The 19,289-nt window shown below is 41.5% G+C and overlaps 1 protein-coding gene across 1 annotated transcript in view; it reads right to left on the bottom strand.

The window, feature by feature from the left end:
- Window positions 1-3,423: 3,423 nt before the first annotated feature.
- The window catches only part of Tnks (tankyrase), a 138,737-nt gene continuing 122,871 nt past the window's right edge, over window positions 3,424-19,289 (bottom strand). Inside the window, exons 22-27 of the mRNA XM_085680807.2 lie at window positions 18,777-18,874; window positions 17,266-17,340; window positions 16,086-16,191; window positions 15,654-15,840; window positions 11,120-11,276; window positions 3,424-8,692 (exon numbers count right to left, since the gene is read on the bottom strand). Coding sequence (XP_085536933.1) covers window positions 8,606-8,692; window positions 11,120-11,276; window positions 15,654-15,840; window positions 16,086-16,191; window positions 17,266-17,340; window positions 18,777-18,874 — 710 coding nt within the window. The 3' untranslated portion in view covers window positions 3,424-8,605. The remainder of the gene's footprint in view (window positions 8,693-11,119; window positions 11,277-15,653; window positions 15,841-16,085; window positions 16,192-17,265; window positions 17,341-18,776; window positions 18,875-19,289) is intronic.

Raw genomic sequence — 19,289 nt, 5'->3', positions numbered from 1 at the left:
TCTTTTGTTTTGTTTGGCTTTTCTGATCTCTTGAACCCTAATATTTGTCTCTGGGTTTTTATTGCACATGTTACGATAGCATTCTGCTCATCCAGAAGACTGAAACTCACCTCATAAAACAACCTATATTCTCATTTAGAAAGGGAAATTCTTTTGAGTAAGTGAAGTAACTGCTGTTTTGAGCTTCTGTCATCTTTCAGCTTGGTTATCACCATAGATAACACCCCGTCAATGGTGTCCTTCGAAAGCCTCCACAGTACTTAAGAGGTCATGGAGTCTTCAGTGTGCCTGCACCCGCTCCCCCTCCTGTCTTCCAGTTTTCCTTTGGAGGAGGTCAGGACCCCTACAGCACTGAGTCCCCGGAAACTCCTTAGACCACACAGCCTACAACAGGGAGTTGCTTGAAGACACTGGCACCCCAAAAGCATGGCATTTGTACCACTGTGCCACATCCCACGCCATTCCAGGACAACTATTAAACAACTCTTGCAGACACTTAGAGACGTAGAGGCAAATAGTGTTCACAGAACTTGCCTGGGGATTCTGAGAGTTTACTGTGGTACACCCTGGTTTTCTTCACGTTTGGCCTCTCCCCACAGTCCACAGTCCTGACTCACAACGGTTTCCTCATACTTTATGTTTTGTTTACATGCGGAATTATAAAGTAAAGCTGATCAGCCCTTCTGTATAAACCAGCCCTATGCCAGGTAAAGAATCTTAATAACTCTAACTGAAACAAACCCAACACACTCCATACCCACTGACTCAGCTGAGGCAGTTATGTAAGCATTATAACTTCTGCTATTGCTAATACATCTGTGTGCTCCTTTGGTGTGTGTTTTGATTATAAAATCAAGAGGAGTGAACCAGGCCAACGATAAAGGTTTATAAGCACTCTAAGACGAACATGCTGGCTTCAACTTGACACACTGGGTCACAACTAACTGCAAAGCACTGTAAGCCACAGAAGTTAAAAAAAGTTCCCACTGGGGCTGGAACAAAGTACTGTCCTAGAATGTGCATGGTTGTAGGTCAATCCACAGTTCACCACACCCCCTTTCAAAATTGGTGACAAAGAGAATGCTTCTCCCTATATGGGATTTGCTTTGGTTATACTTGCCTCTTAAAAAATAAATCCAGTTCAGCAAGTGTTTTAGGAAAAACTGTGTGTGAATGTATATATGTATTTACATATACACACATACAATTTATATATATCGTGCGTGTGTGAGTAGGCATTCATGTGTGTGAATGCCAAGATACTGCATGTGGAGATCAGAAGCAGTGGTGGTTTGAATAAAATGGTCCCCATAAGTCCATAGGGAGTGGCACTATTAGGAGGTGTGGCCTTGTTGGAGTGGGCATGGTGTTGTTGGAGGAAGTGTTACAGTGGCAGGCTTTGAGGACTCAGATGCTCAAAGCCACGCCCAGTGTGGAAATTTCTTCCTGCTGCCTGTAGATCTCAGCTCCTTCATCAGCACCATGTCTGCCTGCGTGCTGCCACGCTTCCCCACCATGATGATAATGGACTAAACTTCTGAAACTGTAAGCCAGCCCCAATGAAATGTTTTCCTTTAGAAGCATGAGCATGGTCATGGTGTCTCTTCGTGAATAATCCTGACTAAAACGGAAGTCAACCTCAAGCGTTGGTCTCTGTTTGCTACCTAGGCAGGGTCTCGTCTTATCCCGCTACCTGCCCTGGGAGCCTCTGGGGATTTACCTGTCTTCCTGGGAGTGCTGGTATTGCAGACACTCCTACTGCTTTTTACAGGGGTCCTGGGGGTTAGGGATCAGGGCCTCACAACAGTGCTTTACTCAGAGTCTGCTCCTCCTCAGTCCAGGAAGTGATTTATTCCCTCTCCCCATTTCTGTCAAGACACCACATACAGTGGGCCAAGCTCTGAAAGCTGACGTACTGAGCGGTTGAGATTCCAAGCTGTTTACTTCATGTTGTACTTGCCATGGGTGCACAGTTCTGATCACCTCTACGCTCTGACAGTCTCGGGGCGCTGTGAACATCTTGATCCTATCTTCCTGTGAGACACTGATGACCCGCATGTCACCTAAACATCACGTATAATCAGGGACTGGCACACAGCAGCTGACACTTACGCTCTGCAGGGGAAGGTATCCTGAGAGCCACATTATTTTTGCCATGTTACCTTCAAGTTTAACTGTGAAAGGGGGAATCAAAAGGTTTTTCAGGGTTATCTGATTAATGACAACACAGAGCATGAAGAGAAACAAATGGCGCACAACAACCACCTCACCAAACAAAACCAACCACCACCCCCCCCATAAAAACAACAAAATTTCTAGGCTTTACCTACCAGGCCACGACCACTCAGAGCCTGACCCCTAGTGGCTTAGGCTGTGGACAAATGGTCAGCCTCGAGAAACAACTGCTGTAAAATTTACCATCTAGTAAGAAGTTCAGCTGTTGCTGGGCAGTGGTAGCGCAAGTCCTTTAATCTGAGCACTAGGGAGGCAGAGGCAGATCTCTGTGAGTTCACGGCCAGTCTGTTCTACAGAGTGAGTTCCTGGACAGGCTCCATAGCTACACAGAGAAACCCTGTCTCAAAAGAAACCAAAAGAGCTAGCCTGTCTACTTTGCTATGGACCCCACATAAACAGACTGAAGACCTGGAAAAGTTACCATTATATAAGCATTTCCACACACTCCCTCAGCACACAATTCCCATTGCTTCTCTGTAACATTTTAATAAATCCACTTCTGTCTGTGCCCTTGGTAGATTCTCTAAATCTTTTTGCTTTTCCTAAACCACTCCGTGCATCTTCTAGGGTCAGGGAAACTAGAGTGCTCCTAAGAATTTATGTTTTTAACTGACAAGCCTTCTGGTAGACAAGCTATGGAAACACACCTAATCACTAGCTGTGGAGAAAGTACCGGTGAGAAGTGGAAACGCTCTTTGCTTCCTGGGGACACGATGGGTAGGTCATCCCACGCAAACCAGACCGGCCTGAAACTTATGATCCTCCTGCCTCAGCATCCTAAGTGCTGGGACTGCAGGTTAGTGCACCACACTCAGCTGTGTGAGACCTCAAATGTTCCCCATGGCATGTTCAGAACCTTTCTCCTTCAACCCTTCTGGCTGGAAGGGCCTGTGAACCGCTCTCCGGGTCTGATGTTGGAGACCACAGACCTTTCTTTAAAAGGCTTTTCTGAAGTTTCTCCTGCTATTGCTCTGCTTCCATAGCACCCTGCGGTTTACTCTCTGTGGTCTTTCTATAGCTCCCATGTGGGTGTATAGGTTATAAGGAACTTCAAGCTGAGAAGAGGGGAAAGGAGAATCGTTACATGAATTTTGACAGTTTCAGGTCAGTTGTGCTGTGGATAGTCAAGCTGACATGAACAAAACAGGACGAAAGGAAACACAAGCTGAATGCTATAAATACACAGTGTACTTTAAAATGTTTTTATTGAATATTAATCAGTTACAAGTACTGTAAGTTAGACATTAAGCCAAGCACAATTACAGGTTAAATATAATCACAGAGATGTTTTAAATAGAAACCCACCATGTAGGCTGGTTAAGTTCCTTGATGCCTCTTTTAGAAATAAGGTGTGTGTGTGTGTGTGTGTGTGTGTGTGTGTGTGTGTGTGAGAGAGAGAGAGAGAGAGAGAGAGAGAGAGAGAGAGGGGGAGAGAGAGAGAGAAAGGTCTTCCATTTCAGGTGAAAGCCATAAAGACCAGAGAATATACATGCTGTGAGTATCCTTTTGTGATCAAACCACTAAGGCTATTAGATTTAGAAAAACTACAAATAAAACAAAAATCTAGACTATTCAGTCAAAAATCTGAATTTCAGATAATGAATTTTTTTAAAAATGCACAGATATGTCAAATATTGCATGAAATATACTTGAGCTAAAAAACTGCCTGAAATCCAAATCTAACTGGGCATCTTGTATTTTGTCTGACAAACCTACAGATGGACAAATGGAAAAAAGAACACGGTGGGGTTGGAATCCTGCTGCTGGCGGGTTACACAGACTAGACACAAGAGAACACTAACGACAAACTCAAGGGTTGCTACACGGGTTATTCACACAGACCAACATCACAGAAGAAAGCACAATCACGACTCCAAATGCTCTTGTCAGAAACAGTCTCCACGCTGATTTCCTAAGTTTCTGAGAGATCATGACAATCAAAGTACCTTTTTAGTTCTGTAGGGATCAGAGACAAATCTACTAGCACAAAGAATACGCTTAGCATAAAGCACAGAAGCAGGTACTGTACACACAGGGAGAGCTTCAGTGTTCTGTGTAGTGAATATGTTTATTATACAGCAAGGCTATTGTCTAAGTCTATGCTACTAGCTTCAAAAATTTCAGTTCCTTCCTTTCTTCTACTGTGGCATTTTCTAGTTTTTCTTCCTAAACACTGGGAGGGGTACGGCAACATCCTGTTACCAAATTTGAGCTAACAAGGGGCATTCAGGGTCACTTGAAGGGTAGACAAAGAAATAATTCTGAAAGATGAGAAAAAAAATCTTTGAAAGGACGTGGAAGGGTGAGGGGATCTGAAGTGTACAGAAGAGAGACGGTGAAAGAATGAAGGGTCACATGCAGTTATCTCTATGGTGGGAGTTTTCTGGATTTTGCAGAACTCTGGTAGAAGTGTAAAACTAGTCACATCATGACCATACTGGATCTTACAGAGTATATAAAGTCTTCACTTCTTTTAGGTTTTGAATTTAATGTATCATAGTTTATACTTTAAAGCGACTAAGACCCAACTTCCATACTACTCTAACTCCACATGGAATTACATACTATGAATCACCCACACAAGCGCAGAGCTTTGGAAATCCTTCCAGTGTTCTTTCAAACTGGAAGACCTGGAGGTTGAGGAACGGAATGTTCCATCAGCCCCGCTGTGTGTGACGTATTGCTTACAACATATGCTCCACAACACACACTTCCCAGGTAGGGAGTACAGAGACAGGGCCACTCACTGACACCGGTCGAGTACTAAGAAATGATTCATGTTTGACTGCTAGACGACAAAGGGTAAAAAGTTTCTGCCATGAATAAGGCCTTCTTAACAAGAAAAACTCAACTGTTACCTGCAGAATGCATAAATTGGCTGAAGATGCTTCACTTTTTAGGGTTGTCTTCAAAAAATTTTTTTTTATGTGCTAGATGTAGGTAGCAATACTTTAAATATAACTTTCATAATTACTCTCATTTCTTTGTCATTGCTTTGACACCAAACACTAGTCTTTAATTTCTGATACATGAAAACTTATTTTAATGTAGTTTTTAAATATTTGCTGAGTGGCTCTAAAGTCTGTAGCTCTATGCAACAGAAAACATAGTAAGAAGGCTGTCTCACAAACAAGATCTGGGTACATGGGCTGGGGGACAGGACAGGGAAGAGATGGGCTTAAAAATAGACACCATTTTTGTTCACAAGACCAACTGATAGGAACCCAAACAGCGAATGTTTAAAGGGGAGAGGAAACAATGTCTTTACCTCTCATGCAACTGGGCATATACTGAAATAGAGGGAAACCTAGACAATTTACTGCACTCTAATGCTGCTTGCTACCATTAACCAAAATATTATTGTTTGTAATAAAGATGTTAATATATGCTTATTAGTTTGCCATATTCAAGTACTTCTATGTAGTTCAAGTGCACATTGCTATTCTGACGGCAAAGAGGAATAAGTCGAGTCTAGTCAGTAACATGATGCCAGAGGAGCCTGAGCTGCTTCCATGAGATGCTAGTGTTGTTAGCTACTTCCATGTGTGGAGCTCTACCTGCTAAGAAAGGAAGGGTTGCACTGTTATTATTCTGTATGGAATTACAACACTGGGTTCCGTGCTGCCGTCTGTTAGCACGCTGGCAGAAAGTGATGAGGACTAAACCCAGTTCTGGTCTTGATAAGAAAATTACAGATACCTGGATTCCTTCTGTCAGGCCCAAGATGAAGACAGGAAGAAGGTGGATGGGGCGAAACACAGGAGTTACTTCTGATACTAGATTAGTAATCTGGGAAGGAGCAAGAGTAAAGTACGAGCCTTGATTTATGCCTGAGTTAAGTGTCTAGCTGGCCAGACCCGGTAAACTGGGGCCATGAGGGCTCTAGAAAACCCTTGGAAGTGAGGCTCAAAGAGACACTTGACTTCTCTCTGCAGTTCCATTGGGAAGCTGGAGTCCAAAACTTGCCGGTGGTTCTAACTAATGCACATACAGAAACTAACCGGATTTTAGTCGAATGCCATGCTTTTATATTCCAGAGGGCTCTTCATATTGCTATACAAAGAAAGTCCAAACAATCACCTCTTGCCAACTTGAATACACTCACGATGCCCCTGGTTTTCAAGTTCTGAAAATATCTATTAGCTCTACTGTCCCAATCTTTTTAAACAGGTCATATATGTGCATTCTGTCATATGTGAGTCATACTGAGATGACAAGCACCACAAGTCTCTTTCTGCAGTGCCTTTCCTTGGCACAGAGGACATCAGGCACACAGCACAGGTGGTTAGTGAACCACAGCTACCTTCTCAAGGTAAGGCCAAGTTAACCTCGCTAGTACAATGGACACGATACACAACCTCAGGCAGACAGTGGTTCATCTTTTAATGAAGTGGTAAAGCTTTCCATGTATCTCTATACCACTTAACTCCTTTACTTAACTAAAATCACAGCTGCGTTTAGCGTTCTAAACTAGTCAGGAGGGGGCAAATAACATACACATTATAGCTACTACAACTATACAGATGGCAATTTCTTCAGCCTTTGTTAATAGTGTGAGAAAAAAAAAAGAAGAAAGCGCTCTGAACCAACATCAACTTTTGAAGCTTATATGGAACCCTAGTTGCTATTAAACACACAGCCAAAGACACAATCACCCAGCTCAGGCCACAGAACTTCAATAGAAGGCTAATTCTTAATTTTGAGGAACCCATGCAAGATATAACTATAAAGTTCACCCTAGATTGGATACCTAGTTCTAGCATTGGGCTCAAGCTAACAAAAATTAAATAAATAAAATGAAAAAGAGAAATGTGTATTTTGAGAGCCAGGGAAATGAAGGTGGTCACAGCTTAATATGTTTACATTAAAAAAGTAAAAAAAAAAAACCCACAAAAAACAAAAACTAGTTTTCAGGACTTCCGACTGAAATGGTTAAGTGTGTCACACTGTTTTCCCTCTATGTTTATATGACTTTTGCTTCAAAGTTGAGTAGACAGATGCAGTATGATCCTAAATAAAGTAATGTGCTCAGTTCAATACTCAGTTAAGGCCCACGAGGGCATCAGCAGGAAGCATGTTCTGCTCAGTGCCGCACACACGTGGCGAACACCATTAGAACAAGCAGGTGCTTTCACAGAGACGTTTCTCTATTGGGGCACTTAAAAAAATAAGTAAAGAGCCTTTGGTTTCAATTTTTGTTTTTCTTGTATAAATATATTAAGAACTTTAAGGAAATGGTTCGAAAATTGAGATAAAGAGATCTTTATAAGCCATTTGAAACTACTCAAAATAAAGGCTGGATGTGGAGGAAACAAAAAGTCCTTGCGTTTGTGCATATTTCTTTCTTTGGGTCGCAATCCTGGCTTTCTAAACTAAAGAGGAGAGTAAAATGCTGGGGACCCTAACAGAGTACGACAGCTCCCTGACTTTGGAAGCAAAGGACAATGTTGTGTGGCATAAAGGAGTGACAATTCTGGCGGTTCAGATTAAGTGAAGTTTTTATTGAGACATCCCTGGGTTTGGCTGGCTGCAGCCACAAAGCACTGTGTTCCACTCACCCCCTCCTTAATGGGTTTCTCCCTCACAACCTGCTAGTCATTCGCTAGGAAGAGAAGTCATAGCCGCCTCCCTTAGACCTCTCCCTGGCAATGAATGCTCTTTTGGCATTGGTAGCATGGTCCTGTGAGCCCTGCAGGCTGCAAAGAGCACAGAGAGGTGTTTGCACCCTTCCTTTTCAGATGGGTCAGTTTATAAAGGGAAACTAAACCTTGATGCTCTTCTTTAATGCTCACAAGAAGCAGAGATACAAAAATCTAACAAGAGAAGTGGAAGTAGTGTCTTGCTCGGTCAGAAGCTCTGATTGCATTGCTAATGATTTTAGTTAATGTGATTCTGCAAAATATCCCAGGAAGACTCTGGCTCATTTTCAAAGTAACAACGACAACAACAAACAACAAGAAGCATCAACCATGTATGTTTTGCAAAACTAAAATGAGCCCGTCACATGTGTCTATCTGCTATACATGTGCCAAACACAATAAAGAAAATGTAGTGTGTGAATATTCCCTTTTCCCATTTCTGCGTCTCTAGCAAAACGTCTTGCTTTAGAAATGGTTAACCGTAGGAAAAGGAGCCCGACGAGACACGATCAGGGCCGCCCAGTAAACATCTCCTCAGAGGAAGAGGCAGGTGAGAGTGCTCAGCCACTCACTGTACCATCACTCGAGCAACGCGTTATAAAAGACAAACAGCACATTTCTTGGCTGTTGGGTTAGAGAATATTGTTTTTTGTTGTTGTTGTTGTTTTGGAAGCAATCCACTGTAATCCAGTCGCAGGTTTGACTCACTCTGGCCTTCACCAGGGCAGTCACTAGGTCTTCTGCTCTGCAGCTGTTGCGGTCTGTGAAGGGGCTTCCGGCTTCATGATCTGGTAGGTGATGAGATATTCTGGATACGCCTGGAAAGGTCAAGAAGGCAAACAACTCATCATCCCCTTGAAGGTGCAGCGGTGGAGCCTTACTTACTCAGAGGTCGGGCTGCATAAACACATATAAATCCACCATCTATAAAATTATTTGTATAGTATTTCCACTTATACTATTTTCTTCTCTACCTTACATAAGGCAGCATTCTCCCCCCGCCCCCCACCAAAAAACAGGGCTTCTCTGTAGCTTTGTAGCCTGTCCTGGAACTAGCTCTTGTAGACCAGGCTGGCCTCGAACTCAGAGATCAGCCTGCCTCTGCCTCCCGAGTGCTGGGATTAAGAATGTGCACCACCACAGCCCGGCCATAAGCCAACATTGTACATATCATTTCAGTAAAATGGACAAGACCTTGGTAGTGATCACTAACCAGAGAACGTCTCTCTTTATATCTGATGTAGGTGTAAAGCACAGAGATTACTCTTCTCCCCTCCCCATGTGTTGGTAAAGTGAATCCAGGGCCTGGACATGGAGGCAAGGGCTCCACCACAGAGCCACACCAGCCTCTCCTGATATTTAAGTCTAATCATATCATAATCAAAGCCAATTTTCCTTTCAGGTATACACTAATTTCAGTATATCTTTCAACCCTTAAAAAATTCCCATCCACAATATCCTCCAACTAAAATAGCATATGTTCTTGAAAATGTTAGACATTAAGAATCAAATATAATTGAATAACCAGGGAGAGCAAAGAGACTAGGAGAGGTAAACTTCCTAAACTCAGGGAAAACTGTTCATGGAAAAGGATGCAATTAGCAGTGCTGCAGCTGACGTGACCCCTGAGGAGAAGCCACCTGTTAGGGAAGCCAAGCCTTCTTCCAGAAAAACATTACGTGCCTCTCATTTCATCAAGGCACTTCCACGTTTCCCTCAGCAGATTTGTCCCAGCGCTCTATCAAACCCTTAGGAGGAGGGTCTAAGCAGTTACCAAGTTCAGTTTTTCACTTTTTAAAATAGAGTCTCTTGGATGTCTCCCAATCTGCTCTCCAGGCTATGATGCCCCTATCTCAACCACCTGTCCCTAATGAGTGATGTACATTGTGATTAGTTGGTCAAGGCACTTCCCTCTTTCCTCAGTGGTGATTACTGCCTCTGGTCCTTGTAGATTTGCAACAAGCATGTAAATATTCCTCTTACGGAAATTACCTTCTAAATGCAGCATCCATTCTTGCTTGAGCTAACCATGATGGTTTGCAGGTGGGAACTTTTCCAACTCCAGCACTCCTCCCACTTCTATTTATGGTATTCTACCATGAGCCAAGAAATTCCCTTTCTCACCCATTCAGCAGTAAAGAGTAACAAATACTTATTTACTTTCCCCCCAAATTCAGTACTGTATTTATTTTCGTATGCGAATTCCTCAGATTTGACAAGAGGAAACTCCTTCAAGGGCTTTTAGGTCCCCGCGCTATGCCTCTACATTTTCATTTCTGAGCACCTCATTACTTTCTGGTATAACAAGCTATTTGAAGTTGTACCTACTCTGTTCCAACCCTGGTTTCTTCTAGCCAGGAATGATTTGAGGGATTGGGGTCTAGATTTTCATTGCTATTGGGGTGTCTTTGCTTTCAGTAGATTTAAAAAATTATATGTACATATGTACTTATATTTATACATAGACCTAAACATACATATATGCACAAACATCTATATATCTATTGATATATTTGTTAGAAACCACAAATTCCTATTAATTAATTAAAGCAATTTCATACATTCATGTTTTTAACCTTTCTCTTACCCCATATGATATGCCCTTCTTCTATAGTGAGAACCATAGTTCCCAAGAGTTAATGCCCCTATGCTTTTACTCTCTTGCTCAACGCTGTAATACACCTAACGGAGTTTACCACAATAAACAAACTTAGTAAAAAAGGAGTTCAAGAGTTCTTTGCAATTCTTCCAACTACACACACTACTTTGCTCAAGACAGCACATAACAAAAATATTTTAATATATTACCTTTGTGTAGTTACTTTCTTATTTTTTTCTTTTACTTCAGGCTATTTATGTTTTTTAATTAAGGCTAGAAAAACTGACTTTTGCATTCAGACAAGCTGGGTGACATTTAGTGCTGGCAGTTGAGGGCTGGTTTGAAACTCTAGAAAGTTTATTTATGTATGCATTTCTCTGTATGTACATTTCCACTATTTTTTTCTAGCTTCATTTTGGAGCCTCAAGAGGGTGGCAGAATTAAATAGACTGTAGCTTTCTGAGTCTCAAGACTGTAGGGCTATGATCAGAATAATGCGGAAAGTTCCTGCAACCGGCCTATATCAAGCAGATCCATTCAAAGGCATGCTGTGCCTGCAATGACTGTAGATGCTGTCGGAAATATGGTGGCTTCTTTTGAAGGATGGTTTAGTGACTCGCTCGTGCTGATTTGACCAGTAACATACCTGCTCTCCTCTGTAGATGACATATTCAGCATACGCCAGCCCATTGACACTTGGTCTACCAATAACTGAGTGATGCCCTGGAGGAGCGTGAGCCATTTTCATGGTGCTGAATTGCAAAAAGGATTTCCCAAGGGTCACTCTACAGAAAAGCATTTGTCTAAAGAAAAAACAAAGCAATACTTAGAATGTAACTGCTAGATTTATTAGTGTTTTTAAAAAAAGAAAACTCCACACAATGCGACCTAATTTAAATGCTATTCTCAAGTGTGTGTAGCAATGGGATAAAATTTGATATACCAATTTACTATCTAACAATTATCAGACTCAATATCAATAGTTAGACCAACAGTTTAAGGCAGAGTTGAAGTAGCATAGGAATCTAGCATAGGGCACACACACACAAACACATACACACAAACACACAAAGGTGTGCACTTTTTTTTTTTTCTGGAAATAGGTCTTCCTTGTCATTCTGGAACTGTGGACCAGGTTGGCTTCGAACTCAGTTATTTATGAGCACAGGAGAGGAAAGGTGAGAACGAGTGGAGGAACTGAGAGACTTGTGCAGCAAAAATCTTACAGAACTGGGTAGTGGTTGCGCACGCCTTTAATCCCAGCACTCGGGAGGCAGAGGCAGGCGGATATCTGTGAATTCGAGGCCAGCCTGGTATACTAGAGTTAGTTCTAGAACAGATCCTAAAGCTACAGAGAAACCCTGTCTTAAAAACCAAAAAAAAAAAAAAAAAAAAAAAGAATCTTATTAGACTCGTGACCCTTTATATAGGAACGGGTAAATCAGGGCTGGGAAATGAGCTGTGCCAAGCACAAAAAGATAATTAGAGAAAACTGAGTTTGCACATGAGTGCACAGAAAGAAAGGAATCAGGTGGGAACAGTACCTGAGATTAATATTGCTGTGTGGTGTGTGTGTGTATGTGTGTTAGCATGTGGCATGCCCACCCCCCCCACCCCAGAATGCTGGTCTTTGCCTTCTACTGGTAGAGTTTTGTTTTTTTTTTAAATTATTTTTAAACTTTTTTTTGCCTCTGTGTAACGAGGCTGGCTGGCCTCAGAGCTCCCGTGGAGTCTGGAGAAGTGTTGGACTTACAAACACTCATGCTATGCACTTAGATTTTACATTGACTATGGGGATTCAAACCTAGGTCATCACGCTTGCCTGGCAGGTGCTTTCACTTCTTGAGCCATCTCCCCAGACAAGATCAGGCTTGACTCACTATGGGTAAACAGTAAATGCTGGGATAATAGACATAGCAATAAGAAAGTGAAACATGAACAAAAATACTTAGTTTCGCTGGGCAGTGGTTATGCATGTTTTTAATCCCAGCACTTGGGAGGCATTGGTAAATTTCTGTGAGTTTGAGGCCAGCCTGGTCTACAGAACAAGTTCCAAGACAGCCACGGCTATACACAGAAACCCTGTCTTGAAAAACCAAAAATCAACTAGCTTAAATACAGGACTGAAAATCTAATATTGAAATTGAGGCAGATGTTAAATATTGTACAGGGTAAGAAAAACTGGTTGACTGGAAATTATAAGCTATAGCCATTGGTTTAAAACTAGCTGGCACCTGGTTTTATAAATATGATCTTACTAGACTAAAGCCAAGCACTGATTTACACAGCTGCTTCTGCATTCCAAGGGAAGGGAGAGTCTTTGACAAAGATGCAAGGACACACACAAAGTTCAAGATAATTACTGCCCAACCCTTTAAAGAAAGTCAACCCTTAAACACTACACATTTAACTAAGTAACACAATTAGTCCCACTGTTAAATATAAATACTGTGTAGTAATGGAGTATGATCTCTGTGTTATGACTGAGTTGTCTTGCTGGCTTTTCAGCTGGATGCCACTGGTAACCCTTTGGGATAAAGGCTTGGTTACCACTTGTATTTTCTTGTAGGTCTTATAGGAAAAAAAAGGTCTCCTTCTATATTAGGATGACACATTATTTAAAGTTTTATTTTATATTATATGAGGTTTTGCCTACATGTGTGTTTGTACACCATGTATATGCCGGGTACCCACGAAAGCCAAGAGAGTGTCAGATCTCCTGGAACTTGAAACTGGAGTTACAGATGGATGTGTGTCACCATGAGAATTCTAGAACTCAGGCTCTCTGCAAGAGTAACAAGTGCTCTTAACTGCAGAGCCATCTCTCCAGGCCCCAGAGAGGCTTTCTCAGCTCCACCTTTAATATCATGGCATAGTGTCCTGTCAGCAGCTTTGGGCATTCTCAATGTTATATGACACGATACTTGACTAGACAGGTCTCGGCCTCCTGTTTTCTGCTTCCAGGAATAGACCTAGTCTGATAAACCAACCTAGTCAGAGCACGAAGATACAAGTGAGTAGGTGCTGGAGCCAGCTTGGTTCATATTTGTGGTATTATGTAGATGCAGCAGCTAAGAAACAGGGGTGAGCACCTGGAGGCAAATATGAGATGCGAGCCAGCAGAGAAAATCCATTTCTTTTCTCCACTCAAACGTCATTGTTCTGAGACACAGCAGTTTCTGTGGTTCCTCTGAAGGCATCTCATGGGCTGCACAACGAACTGTACTTATTAATGGAGCCGTGACCAGCTTGCTCCCCATGCTCATCACTGTGTGTGCTCTGCCTCCTTCCTTTCTGCTTCCTGGGGACTACCCTTGCCAATCAAGTGCAAGCTGCATGCTTTTGTTCAGGCTCCATTTTTTAAGAGATCCTGGCTAGGACATAAACTTGTCTGTCTAATTTTACCGAGTGCCCATTAATCCTAAGTTAGGTTCACTTTAGTGTTCATTTTAGGCCCTGCCTCCATGGGAGGAATGTTTTGAGATATCATTGATCCTTAGGAATTTCTCTGTTTTTAATTACAGTGCTGCTCTTAATGGAAAAAAAGTTTCCTTCTGAGGACATAGTATCCATCTTAGAGTTGCAGATGACTAGTTTAAAAAATAATGCAATTGCAGATAAGTTTAAGGGCATTAGTTATGAGGAATTTCAAGTTTACATTTTAAAGTATTAACTGAATCGTAAGATACCTTATTCACATAACTTTCTAAAAAGATACATTGAGTAGTTTAAAAAGTAGCATATGGCACTGTAAACTGAGACAAAGTCCATGCTGGGGAGAGCTGGGGGAAATCTACTATTGTTGTTTTGTGAAAAGGACATGATCTAAAGCTGCCACCTAAATGTTCATGAGTATACCTGTCTAGTAGTGCTACTCTCCACACTAGGGAAGCTTTTTCAGGAGGCAGCAAACAATGTAGATTTACAACCGGTCAGATGCTGAGCACTCAGCCCTACAGAGGACATCTCCATCAACCTGGCCAAGGCTCAGGGAACATTGCGGAGGGGATGGAACCGATGGAAGAGCAGGAGGATAGCGAGGAGATCTGTGAGATGCTGCCTTAGGACAGGATATGGTCATCATCCACGCTGGATCAAGCCAGTTGATATTCCAGCACAGACTGGAGCATGAGGCTGCATACCTAGCTGAGGAGCTATAGGCAACTGAGGGCTTCTGGGAGAGGAAGTTTATTTTTCTTTGGGGGTGTGGCTATGGTGGGTTACCCAGCTTCACTCATGCACATTTCAGTAACTCAATCAGACTGAGAGAATGATCAAAACTCATGAAGACATGAAGATTGGTGGGGAAAGGAAGGTGGGGTCTGGGGCATGTGCAAGGGGTAGCTGGGGTATGACAGGATACAATGTATGAAACTGCCAAGAATAAATAATCAAAAACAAATGTAATAAATCCTAATCTTTTTATTGTTTTCTATTGGTGGGGAAAGAAATATTGCTTTTTCACTCATTTAAATATAATTTTCTCCAACTTCTGAATTATAAAATCCTATTTTAAAAAGCTGATATTCAGCTGGGCGGTGGTGGCACATACCTTTAATCCCAGAGCTTGGGAGGCAGGCGCAGACAGATCTCTGAGTTTGAGGCCTGTCTGATCTACAGAGTGAGTTCCAGGGTAGCCAGGGCTACACAGAGAAACCCTGTCTTGAAAACAAACAAACAAACAAAAAACCCCACAAAATTCCCAAACCAACCAAAAAAAGAAAAACAACAAAAAACAAAAAAACCCTCAGACAACAACAACAGCAGCAATAACGACAAAGCTGACATTCATTTGCTTGCTATTAATTTCAAAGCTGATGTTTTGAAGCTGGACTTTCCAAGGGGAATTATTATTAAGCTGCCTAAAAACAAGCCACATCACTAGAAACAGCCGAAATGTGACCTTGGGTCTCATGACCTGGGCTTCTGTGTTCAGACGTGACAATGGTTTTCGTCCTATGGTACTCATTCTTAGTGTTTTGTAGTAAAGATGCTGAGTAAGGACTGAAATGTAGCTTCATACAAGCTGCACCGAGTGCATGGGTTTGGTTCACACCACTGGTACCAGCACTTCAGTCACTGCTCTAGAGCAAAGGCTGACCAGCAAGTTCAACAGCAACTGCTAAACTCATTTAGTTAGCAGAGGGTGGCAACCATTCCCCTTGCTGCAGGACGCTCACCTGTGGCATATATAACATGACCGGTCTTTGTGTGTGGGACAGCCTGTGCCTCCTCCAATCCCATAAACATATTGGTTGCTTTTTGAGGAGTTTTCAGCAAAGTAAATTCCAGCTCCAAACATCCCTCCAATATATGCATGTCGCTCATCAAACCCTTTATGAATAATTGCATTAATGAAAGGAGAACCTGAAATATAAAGGTAGAAAAATGACTTTATACTATTTTCACCAAATACACTAATACTAAAGAAGAAAAAGAAAAACCCAGGTGGGCTCAATTTGGAATTTGAGTTCAGAAGTTCAGAAAGCCATTCACATCGCACATACTTGGGAAAGACTGTGCCAACATGCAAATCATTAGAAAACTAGGAATCATTTCTGTCCAATACATGCAAACACATTACTAATCCCGTGGGCTCTCCCGTCCCTCACCGTGGAACAGCATGCGCTCGTTGTGATGGTTGTGATTCTCCTCAGACACCTCTTTCTGTCTGTGACAGAACCGCTCCCTCAGCTTCTTGTTCACAACTTTCTGAATCTTCAGGAAGGAAGGAAAAAGTTGTTACTAGTTAAATGTAAATATATAAATATTAGTTTTCCCTTTGGTGGTGTCAATTTTGTTTTGTTTGATACATTATCTAAAAGTCACTGTGTCAGTGGAATTCAGTTAACAGGCTAGCTTTCCGTGACACAACTTTTACAGTTCTTGTTACTTAGCATTCCATTGCTGTTCTGTGTGTGCACATGTGCAGGAAAGCGAGTGCCCGTGAGTGTGAAGGCAGAAACCAAGGATGAGAATTCTACTCTATCATCTCCACCTTATTTTTGAGGCTGGTCCCTCACTGACCTTGAAGTTTACGTTGGCTAGACTAGCTGAGTGAGCTTTCGGGATCCTCCTATCTCTGTCTCCTGGCTGAGATAGGGTGCACACCACCATGCCTGGTCTTCACATGCATGCCGGGGATTCCAACTCGGCCCCCTTGTGTTTGTGTGGATATAGCTCACACTATATCCACTAAGCCATTTCCTTGCTGCCTCTACTTTGTATTAAACAACCAACCAACAACAAAACCTTTTATGGCTTATTTGATATACACCAGGATAATCCCTGTAAATCTATTAAGAGATGATTAAACCAGTTCTCAACAGACACAACTCACCTTCACTCCAGCCCCTGAAAAGCAGGCAATGGCCACACAGCTTTTTCTGTGACTTGAGAGACATGCATTCTGATCTCATGGATGACAAGTAGACAGACTATCTAGGCTTTACTAAATGCTACTTTCAAATGGTTTAAAGCAAAAAGCCACTGCTATTGAGGATCTGAGGATGCACAGGACGTCCGTGATGGCGGACATCTGTGGCACTGACACCAGTTGCCATGTGACGGGCCTTCTGTTTGGAGCTTCGCTGTTTTCAGGGTGTCTCAATTTTTGGTCCAGTTTGGTATTGAGGGTTAGAGGTTACAGTGAAGAGAACAGGTGATTTCAGGACAACAGATGATTATTTTTGACAATTTGAATCTTTTCCTCTAAAATTCTTACAATTCTTTTCATTATTTTTGTATTAGTTTTGTAATCCAATTTTCACCATAAAAACTTTACAAACTTACCCGAATGACATTGTATCTGTTGAAGATGCCACCAGCATTTCCACCATCTCTGTGCTCTCGAATAGTACTCTGCATCTGCAGAACAAAGGGAAATAATTAACTTCACGAGAGCCAACAGTGTGCATTCCTTCTGCTATCTCTAGAATATTCCAGTTCTCCCAGCTGTCTCCCTGATGAGTCTGAATCTCATAAACAGGGGCTCTCTACACACTGATCAACACATTTAATGAGTATTTGTGTCAGGAAATGGTTATGAATACTAATGTAAGCATTTTCTGATAAAAGTTTTGGAAGAATTTTTTGAAACATAATAGGGAAACTGAAAAAAAATCACTTTAAATAATGTATGATTACTATTTTGTTACTGAGAATGAAAAGGAACTGAATAAGTAAAACTAAAATGTTATTCAACTGAAACCACATTAGATTAAATGCTAAAAATAAATATTTTAAAAATATTATTTCATTTTCTCTCAATTATCTTTGGAATCTTGATATATCAACTCAGGCAAGAGAAGCTGAGTGTTTTTCACAATTAAATGGGTAACCTCCTGAACTGCTAATACCTTCATTATGAAATTGAAAATTATTATGGAAAAGAAGGTGTTTTAAAGATTTAAGTGAGAACCCAGGTTTCAAGTCAGCATCACAGAAATGCCCGAGTCTCTAGCAACTGACGTGGAGTGAGCTCTACTCACACTCCACATAGGGGAATGTCCAGCATTCATCTTACATGGCCAGAATTTACTAAGGGACAATGGGTCAATAAGGTACCAGAAGATACACCATCTTCCTGAATGAGAACTGAAACATTACTACAGGGCACGACAATTCTGTATTTGTCTAGTGGGATTTCCTAGCACTGAATGGGGATAATATGAGCACTAAAAATTAAAAAAAAAAAATTAAGCAAACAACAACAGAGAACCCTTAACTGAGGCAATCCAGTTTCTGCTTGGGTGTTTGTATACGCTGCCAGGCAGCTGACTCACAATGACAGTTAGATATGGCCTAAGGGGCAGGACAGACAAGACACCAGTGCAGAGGAAATTCCTATACCCTTTTCACAAGTAATTATTACAAATGGTGTTGATTGCGGAAATTAATTGTAAGATAGAAGCACATGTAACCAGACACTGTCCTAAAGAAACACACTTAATAATTACATTAAAAAAAAAAAGCCTAGAAGGTGTTTTCTGTTTACGAGACAAGGTTCTTGTTCTCTCATTCTTAGGTGCATCTTACTGTATGAAAATGTTCTCAAAGAATTATTATTTGCATGATTTAAAACTTGCAAAATTTGCAGGATAAAAAGACAGAGCTATTCTACACATAGACTTGTGATACAACAGCAATGTATAGTGTTAGTTTATGATCACATTCAAATGCTTGCTGGGGACTGAGAATGAGCAACAGGCAGTGACCCCAGAACAGAATAAGGTGAGCTGATGTCTCCTGGAAAATAGTCTTAACAGAATTTGGGAAAATAGAAACTTTTTGATGTCTATTACCTCTTCTTCTACTGACTGATACTCTTTGTCTTCTGGAGCAAGATCTAGCAAAATAGTACCCTGATTCACACAGTGAAAAGTCAAATATGGATTGGTTCCTGTAGAAGAAAAAACAAAAACCAAACAAACATATAAAGCACAAGTTCACATCACCCCCGTTCCACTAAGTTTATGAAAAACTTGGTTATAAATAACTGACAGTTTGGAACAGCTTGCACTTTTCAATCTCCACCTCAAATACAGTCTGCTAAGCAAATCTACCAGAGGCGCACGAGGAAATTAGGTGCTGAGGGACTTAGGCACTCCCATGAACTCCTACACAGCAGGGTTCAACCCCTGCTGAACTGAACTAAATCATAAACAAAGCGGATGATGTGCATACTCAAAAGAGACACACGCACTGAATTATAATGGAGGGAGCTCTAAAACACAAGAATTGTCCTAGAAAACTCTTGGGATGGCTTAAAATGGTCACCAACAGAATTTATCTGTTCATTTCAAAGGTTGACTAAA

Source organism: Myodes glareolus, chromosome 23, assembly GCF_982192425.1.
Source record: "Myodes glareolus chromosome 23, mMyoGla1.1, whole genome shotgun sequence".
Classification (NCBI taxonomy): Eukaryota; Metazoa; Chordata; class Mammalia; order Rodentia; family Cricetidae; genus Myodes; species Myodes glareolus.
The sequence above is the reverse complement of the archived record's forward strand: the minus strand, read 5'-3'. Positions and strand labels throughout refer to the sequence as shown.